Source organism: Dreissena polymorpha, chromosome 2, assembly GCF_020536995.1.
Source record: "Dreissena polymorpha isolate Duluth1 chromosome 2, UMN_Dpol_1.0, whole genome shotgun sequence".
NCBI classification, from domain to species: Eukaryota; Metazoa; Mollusca; class Bivalvia; order Myida; family Dreissenidae; genus Dreissena; species Dreissena polymorpha.
In genome coordinates this window covers 34,593,080-34,602,698 of record NC_068356.1, presented here as the reverse complement: position 1 = coordinate 34,602,698, position 9,619 = coordinate 34,593,080, and the positions used below count along the sequence as shown (strand labels likewise).

Below are 9,619 nucleotides of genomic sequence, written 5' to 3'. Positions count from 1 at the left end.
CTATGAGACGAACTTCTAAACATGGCTAGAGCTTTCCTAAACTTAGAAACGTCTACAACATCAATGTATGATTCCCTAGAATATATTTGTTTGAAGTCCATATAAAAGGCTAGTTTGGCGTTGGTAGCAACATTGCCCCTCCAAGTTTGAATATACTGGTCTTTTAATCTATTTAAAAACATTAACAAAAAATGTCTATTGTTTAAAACACCTTGATTTTCCCAGACATAGCCAAAACCGCTTGAGTATAAGACACGTTTAATGTCTGTAACCCAGTTGCATTGGCCGATAGAATCATAATATTTTAGCATATTGTAACAACACCTAACATATCTTGAATCAGGCAATGAAAGTATTCTTAACCAATAAGCAATGCACCGTTTTGCAGTAAATATGTGCATGGGAAAACGGCCAAGGTCTCCTAGAACCGCATCGTTACATGCTCCTTGACTTACATTAAGGAATCGTTTACATGCATACATTTGTACATGTTCAACGCATTGCCTTGGTTTCAAACCCCATATTTCTGAACCATACATTAGAATAGAACATATTTTTGCATCAAAAACTTTGAAAAATGTCTTTGCAGGTAGGTATGGCAATTCGCCAAAAGAATTAAATAAATGAGCCAGAACTCTTTGAGCTTTGGCACACATATTTTCTGCCATTTTATATAGCGAGAGTCGATTTGTGAAAAATACACCGACATAACAGAATCCATTGGTAACTTCTAGATTGTTGCCATTATAAACCCACTTTTCCCTTATTGAACGCGGACCACCATTTTTAAAAACCATAACTTTTGTCTTTTCTGTGTTAACAGTCAATTTATTATTTTGGCAAAAAGTGTGTAGCACATTCAGTTGCTTCTGTAAACCTACTACTGTATCTGAGATACAAGCAATATCGTCAGCAAACATCAACATACATATTTCTATAAGTTCTGGAAATAACTGAATTCCTCTTATTTCATTTGCAACCATGACATCATGAAGCTCATTTATAAACATTGCAAATAAAATGGGGCTTAAACTACAACCTTGTCTTAGTCCTATCGGACATTCGAAAGACTGTATACGTGGACTGTAATCGAACGACTGCCTTGACAGAAGAATATATAGCTTGTACCACGTTTAATAAATTACCTCGTATATTGTTCTTTCTTCAATTAATATACCCCTATTTACTGAGTCAAATGCCTTTTTGAAATCGATAAAAGCCACGTATATTGGTCTGCGTTTTCTACTTAAATATTTAGTCACGATAGAGTATCAAAACAACAACATTATCTGTTGTTGAATACCCAGCACGAAAGCCAGATTGTGCTTCAGATAGTTTAGACAAAGCATCGGAATAAAATGTAAGCCTTTTTGTCAGTATTGAGATATATATCTTGCTAAAAATATCTAGCAGAGCAATACCCCTATAATTATCTGGTGAATTAATGCTTCCTTTTTTATGGATAGGAATTAGTATCGATTTTGACCAAGCCTCAGGAAATTCCTTATTAGTAAACAAGCGATTGAATAACTTACGTAGGTATGGTAAAAGTGCTGGCATTGCATATTTAAAATGCTGTGGAGTAAGATTACCAGCTGCAGCTTTCTTACAGTTTAAGCTTTTAACCCTTTCGGTGATTTCCTCGTCTGTTATAGGGGAATTTAATATCATTTCGTGAATGGGATCTATTTCATCTGTTTGATCATGATTTTGGTCAATGGTTTCTGTATTTTGTTCTTCGTTACTTTCATTAGCAAACAACTCCTGAAAATGGTTATACCATTGTTTAGGTGTTATATTTGAGTTTACTTGTTTTTTAGTACTTGTTAGAGATTTAATTTGAGACCAGAACGACTTTGCGTTATTTACTGAGCCCTCTAGTTTAGCAATAAATTGTTTTTCATATGCACGTTTTTTATTTATACATGTTAGTTTGAAGTGTTTTTTGTCTGTGATATATTTATTCAAGTCCTCTACCTTTCTGCTAGCCCGAAAGGTTTTCAAGCTGTGGCTGGCAGTACGTTTCGCCACTTTACAGTTTTTATCAAACCAAGTTTTACCTATGTCACGTTTATGTCTACGATTTGTACATTTTAAAAAATCTGAGCAAGATAGAATAACATTTTCAAAGCCATTTAAAACATCATTCACACTTACATGTGTGTCATCAATCAAGCTATCAAGCGCTGCAAACGACCCTGCTATAACTTTGTCAGAAACATTTTCGCCATAGCTTTCGCCAGTGTTCCATTTATAATACGTATATGTTTCGTCAGCAGAGGATTCTGACTGCTTATGGTCTATAGCACTATTCATTACCATTGAAATTGGCATGTGACAACTTTCAGGTATAGACAAAATATCAAAATCTGCTACAAGTTTCATCAAAATCTCTGATACTATAAAATAGTCTATAGTACTACAGCCATTTTGAATAATAAACGTAAAGTCTCCAACACATGCATCCTTCCCACGTCTGCCATTTACAATCAAGCAAGCATACATTCTACAGAAAGCCAAAAGATCCTTTCCAAACCTATTGACTACGTTGTCACGCGAATTTCGTGGTAATGAAATTTCATTCTCAAATATATCTGTAAACTCATGTAGCTCTGGAACATTAACATAGTCAAATTCTTCATAGTCCATTTCGTGCCCAGTACGTGAATTTAAGTCACCATTTAGTATTAAACCCAACCTTAACAAATCATTGTTTATGAGCGTTTCTTCTAACAATCGCCAAGCTGATTGCTTTACATTCTGATAAAAGGGCGACTCTTGCGGAGGAAAATATAATGCACAAAACACACAATCAATTTCCAGACCTAATAAGCTCTTATCAAGGATCAAAATTACCCCAAATTCAAAATTGTCACAAACTCTTCTCACCAGTTGGCTAAATGAACGCCGTACAAAAACAGATACACCTCCCATTGGGCGACCACCTATGACTGAGAGTTTTGCATTACACTCGTATTGTATAAATTCGTTTAAATACTTATCACAATAGGTAGAATTTTGGCTCCATGTCTCTTGGCATGATACAATGTCATAATTTGAAAAAAGTTTTACACAGTCTGACGAAGAAACCTTACTCCTTAACCCTTCAACGTTCCAAGAAAGAAAACGAACCTTGCTGTTAACGTAACTTGGGCTTTGGCCACACCCCTAGTCCACTGGGTTAATAACACGGACATCGGCCTCAGTGCGTGCTACTGCGCCTTCGTGATTAGTAATGGCAAACTTAATTCTTACCACCTGTTTTATACTACCCAATGTCATACCCCGATTATTAAAACCCAGAACTTCATTTTAAAAAACAAATGTAATGTAGCATTTCTTGCTATATTAAGATATATGACCCATATCATGCAAAAATGGGTTCTATGAATATACAGCAAGCGTAGCTGCAGCATCGGGTCCACACAGTCTGGTTAGAAGCTAACCTATCTGCCATCAACTCACGTATGGTTTCCTGATTTTGTGAAGCGACATGGTTGCCCTTGACCAGGCTGCGAGATTGTGTAGGCTGATCTGGGGCTAGCCTGGCCGCATATAGCACAAGACAAATTTTTGCATTACGCGACTCACATATCTTTTTACTTTAACAATACCATGAACATGTACTATTTTGACAACAATAACCAGACATTAGCAGCAAAAAATTTATTACAAAATATACAGAATATTGTTCATTATTATTCACACAAAAATACAATAACGTTATCTTTTTGTGCTATAGGTGCATACCTGTAGATCATACGACATAACGTAAATCTTGGCGTTCATAAACTTATTTACAGGCATACAGTCTTGCAGTGCCCTTTGTTTTAACTTTCTTTCATCAATATATGCACATATTTATCATCCCCAATAATGGATGAACTGTTACATGTATTATCCAAATTTATTATTAATACTTTCCAGTTTATTGCCTAAATCACTTCATAAACTAAGGATAAACGCAAAAACAAACTAAAAAGTTTGTTCTTCGTTAATAGTATCTTGATATGCCATCAATATAATAACAGTACATAGTAATTCACCCACACATAAGTCTCCATACTTTTGTGATAGTTTATTATTATATTGAACTGATTTCTGCAAATTTAACAAAAACATGTCATCCATATGGGCCGTGCTCCGTGGAAAAGGGGTTTAATGCATGTACGTAAAGAGTCGTCCCAGATAAGCCTGTACAGTCCGCACAGGCTAATCAGAGACGACTCTTTCCGCTTTTATGATATTTTATGTATCAAGAAAGTCTCTTCTTAGCAAAAAACAAGTTATTGCGGAAAGTGTTGTCCCTGAGTAGCCCGTACAGACTACACAGGCTTATCTGGGAGGACACTTTACACACATGCAATAAACCTCCTTTTCAATCAGCACGGCCCATATTTTATGTGAGAGCAGTGTGATGCTTTAAATTTCTCAGTATACCTGAGGAACCTAACATTCATTACATTGTTAAAGTAGTATTTTTATATTTTATACTTTCCAATTCAAATGCAAGTATATTTACTGCATTCTTACTATTCATACTACACCAAATTGTGATATTTAGTGTATTTGTAGTATTAACTGTATTCAATCTAAACTTATTTTTGGCTGTAAGCTTAATTGGAAAATTTAAGTTCCTGTGGAAAGAAGAAACAAGCATCATTGACACTTAGAAACAAGCATCATTGACACCTGTTGCATAGCAACTGTTGATTTCAACTCTCAGATACACTTTTGACGGATTTGAAGTCCTTAAGAAAATCAAAATTTATGTAAAACTTTTCTTAACAGATTCAAGTTTTACAGGCTTCATTTCCTGACACTGATGAGCAGCAAACAGCATAAAACCTGAATAGACTGCAAGTTACTCGCTGTTCTGGTATTATGCAGATTGCATATAGCCATTGTCACTTTTTTTCTGAGAGTGAAAGGGTTAAGCCTGTTCTGAACACAGTCTTGTGGTCACAGAAGTCTCACACAAGCATCTAGAACTGCACTAGCTGGGTTTAACCACGCCTTCTATGACAATGGATCGGGCTAGATTTCTGGTAAGGGACAGGTTTAGCAGGTCTATTGTTTCCCTAAGATCTGAAATATCCTGGAAAATAACAGAAAGAACAGATATATTCAAACAATGTGTAGGACATTGAAAATTGGCAACAGATATGAACAATCATGATACAGTAAACTAATTTAAATGTGTACTCCTTTCTCTAAGAATTTTAAACAATAACTGCATTTTCAAATCTACTGGTGAAATACATAATTACGGCCCCTACTGGAGATTTTAAATCAAGATCTCACTCTTATCAAAATATAAATTCAAAACAATAATCATAATTTCAAAATTCTTATATGAATGTTATTTTACATCAGATTAATGGTGAAGTGCAAGTAACACTGGTAATCTAAAATATACAGCATATTAAATGAGTCGCTTTCTGAGAAAAATGGGCATAAAGCATGTGCGTAAAGTGTCGTTCCAGATTAATCAACAGGCTAATCAGGGAGGACAGTTTCCGCTTACAGTAAATTGGATTTTTGCTAAGAAGAGACTTCATTTAAACGAAAAATGTCATAAAAGCGGAAAGTGTCCCTGATTAGCCTGTGCAGATTGCACAGGCTAATCTGGGACAACACTTTATGCACATGCATTATGCAAAGTTTTCTCAGAACACGACTCAAATGTCTATTTCCCTAGAGCAAGCTTACTTAAACTAAAAATGTGTCACAGACAATGATGCCCAAAACAAAATGTTTGGACACAGAAATATCCACTATACACTACAGCAGACAAAAAGTTGTTTTCTTTCTGATAATATTGATATTATCCTCAGTCAACTCTGATTTCCCAGCTAGTTTCTCTCCATAATTAAAGGAGCTTAAAACAAGTTTTGGTACGAATGTACATAGGTACATACGTTTCTACAAACCGTAAAGAGGAATGATTAACAGTAAGGGGCAAACAAATCAGCCAAATGCTCTATGCACTGTTGATATCAAAATAATGTTGATAATAAATGTCATTATCTAAAGAGCAGCAAAACATGTACGTTCACATGTACACAAAAACAATATGCAAAACCCTCAAGTGTCCAGTGTGACCTTGACCTTGAACAAGGCAGCATGGTTGTTGCGTGTGATTCTTCCTCTTGACATGATAATCATTTCTGCCGATTTCATTGGAAACCCCATCTTATACAACAAAGTTACAAGCTGGACTTTGAAACACCAAAGATATAATGCATGGACCTGTTAACCAAAATCTCATATCTCCACAAACCTCTACTCAATAATTCCCTAAAATACTTATGATAAAGCCCCTGTGCTTACATCAGAGTCCTTGTCTGGACTGAGGAACTTTCTGTCCTTGGTGAGCTCCTCTAGACTGTGCATGAGCTCAAATGTCTCCTTGCTGCCATAGATACACTGCAATGAGATACACATACATGAGCTCAAATGTCTCCTTGCTGCCATAGATACACTGCAATGAGATACACATACATGAGCTCAAATGTCTCCTTGCTGCCATAGATACACTGCAATGAGATACATATACATGAGCTCAAATGTCTCCTGGTTGCCATAGATACACTGCAATGAGATACACATACATGAGCTCAAATATCTCCTTGCTGCCATAGATACACTGCAATGAGATACACATACAAGAGCCCAAATGTCTCCTTGCTGCCATAGATACACTGCAATGAGATACACATACATGAGCTCAAATGTCTCCTTGCTGCCATAGATACACTGCAATGAGATACACCAACATGAGCTCAAACAGGTTGTTTTTTTTGGCCCGATTTTATAGCCGAAATTCGGCTATGTTCCCAATCCCAAAAAGTATACTTTTTTCCCAAAATGTGGCAAAAAATTCCCAATTTTCAAAAAAAAAAAAAATAATAATTTTTTTTTTTTTTTTTTTAGTAAGAGGTCAATTGCGTATTTTATCTCAATTTCAATTCAATTACATCTAACAAAGTATTATATGATTTTGTTCTTTTAATTTGAATGATTATAAAGAGTTATATCAAATTTAGTATTTCCCTAATCAGTGGACTTTTTATGTGGAAAAAAAAGGCTAATGAATTTATTTTCCCAATTTCATGAAAATGCCGATAAAATTCCCAATTCCAAAGCCATGGGCTTTCTTCCCAAAAAGTGGAAAAAAAACCTGTCAAATGTCTCCTTGCTGCCATAGATACACTGCAATGAGATACACTGCAATGAGATACACATGCAGGAGCTCAAATGTCTCCTTGCTGCCATAGATACACTGCAATTAGATACACTGCAATGAGATACACATACATGAGCTCAAATGTCTCATTGCTGCCATAGATACACTGCAATGAGATACACTGCAATGACATACACATGCATGAGCTCAAATGTCTCCTTGCTGCCATAGATACACTGCAATTAGATACACTGCAATGAGATACACATACATAAGCTCAAATGTCTCCTTGCTGCCATAGATACACTGCAATGAGATACACATATATGAGCTCAAATGTCTCCTTGCTGCCATAGATACACTGCTAAAAGATACACTGCAATGAGATACACTGCAATGAGATACAATGCAATAATATACATATACATGAGCTCAAATGGCTCCTTGCTGCCATAGATACACTGCAATGAGATACAATGCAATAAGATACACATACATGAGCTCAAATATCTCCTTGCTGCCATAGATACACTGCAATGAGATACAATGCAATAAGATACACAAACATGAGCTCAAATATCTCCTTGCTGCCATAGATACACTGCAATGAGATACAATGCAATAAGATACAAATATATGAGCTCAAATATCTCCTTGCTGCCATAGATACACTGCAATGAGATACACTGCCATGATATACACATAAATTAGCTCAAATGTCTCCTTGCTGCCATAGATACACTGCAATGAGATACAATGCAATAAGAAACACATACATAAGCTCAAATATCTCCTTGATGCCCTAGATACACTGCAATTAGATACAATGCAATAAGATACACATACATGAGCTCAAATATCTTCTTGCTGCCATAGATACACTGCAATGAGATACAATGCAATAAGATACACATACATGAGCTCAAATGTCTCCTTGCTGTCGTATATACACTGCAATGAGATACAGTGCAATGAGATACAAATACATGAGCTCAAATGTCTCCTTGCTGCCGTATATACACTGCAATGAGATACACTGCAATGAGATTCACTGCAATGAGATTCACTGCAATGAGATACACATACATGAGCTCAAATGTCTCCTTGCTGCTGTATATACACTTCAATGAGATACACTGCAATGAGATGCAAATACATGTGCTCAAATATCTCCTTGCTGCCGTAAATACACTGCAATGAGATACAATGCAATGAGATACAATGCAATGAGATACACATACACGAGCTCAAATGTCTCCTTGTTGCCATAGATACACTGCAATGAGATACACATACATGAGCTCAAATGTCTCCTTGTTGCCATAGATACACTGCAATGAGATACAATGAAATAAGATACACATACATGAGCTCAAATGTCTCCTTGCTGCCGTATATACACTGCAATGAGATACACTGCAATGAGATATAATACATCAGCTCAAATGTCTCCTTGCTGCCGTATATACACTGCAATGAGATAAAATGCAATGAGATACACATACAAAAGCTCAAATGTCTCCTTGTTGCCATAGATACACTGCAATGATATACACATACATGAGCTCAAATGTCTCCTTGTTGCCATATATACACTGCAATGAGATACAATGCAATAAGATACACATACATGAGCTCAAATGTCTCCTTGCTGCCGTATATACACTGCAATGAGATACACTTCAATGAGATACAAATACATGAGCTCAAATGTCTCCTTGCTGCCGTATATACACTGCAATGAGATACACTGCAATGAGATACAAATACATGAGCTCAAATGTCTCCTTGTTGCAATAGATACACTGCAATGAGATACAATGCAATAAGATACACATACATGAGCTCAAATGTCTCCTTGCTGCCGTATATACACTGCAATGAGTTACAAATACATAAGCTCAAATGTCTCCAGTATATACACTGCAATGAGATACAATGGAATGAGAAACACATACACGAGCTCAAATGTCTCCTTGTTGCCATAGATACACTGCAATGAGATACACATACATGAGCTCAAATGTCTCCTTGTTGCCATAGATACAATGCCATGAGATACAATGCAATAAGATACACATACATGAGCTCAAATGTCTCCTTGCTGCCGTATATACACTGCAATGAGATACAAATACATGAGCTCTAATGTCTCCTTGCTACTGTATAAACACTGCAATGAGATACACTGCAATGAGATAAACTGCAATGAGATACACATACATGAGCTTAAATGTCTCCTTGCTGCTGTATATACACTGCAATGAGATACACTCCAATGAGATACAAATACATAAGCTCAATCTCTCCTTGCTGCCGTATATACACTGCAATGAGATACACTGCAATGAGATACACTGCAATGAGATACAATGCAATGAGATACACATACATGAGCTCAAATGTCTCCTTGTTGCCATAGATACACTG

At 36.1% G+C, this 9,619-nt stretch overlaps 1 protein-coding gene across 3 annotated transcripts in view; it reads right to left on the bottom strand.

The window, feature by feature from the left end:
* Positions 1 to 3,651: 3,651 nt before the first annotated feature.
* LOC127866559 (nuclear pore complex protein Nup85-like) overlaps positions 3,652 to 9,619 on the bottom strand; it is a 41,053-nt gene continuing 35,085 nt past the window's right edge. For 2 of the 3 annotated variants that reach the window (XM_052407182.1, XM_052407181.1), the window contains exons 19-20: positions 6,334 to 6,429; positions 3,652 to 5,098 (exon numbers count right to left, since the gene is read on the bottom strand). In XM_052407182.1, the coding sequence (XP_052263142.1) occupies positions 4,997 to 5,098; positions 6,334 to 6,429 (198 nt within the window). In that variant the 3' untranslated portion in view covers positions 3,652 to 4,996. Of the gene's footprint in view, positions 5,099 to 6,333; positions 6,430 to 7,098; positions 7,216 to 9,619 lie in introns of those variants that run through there. The other variant, XM_052407183.1, reaches the window with a different exon arrangement.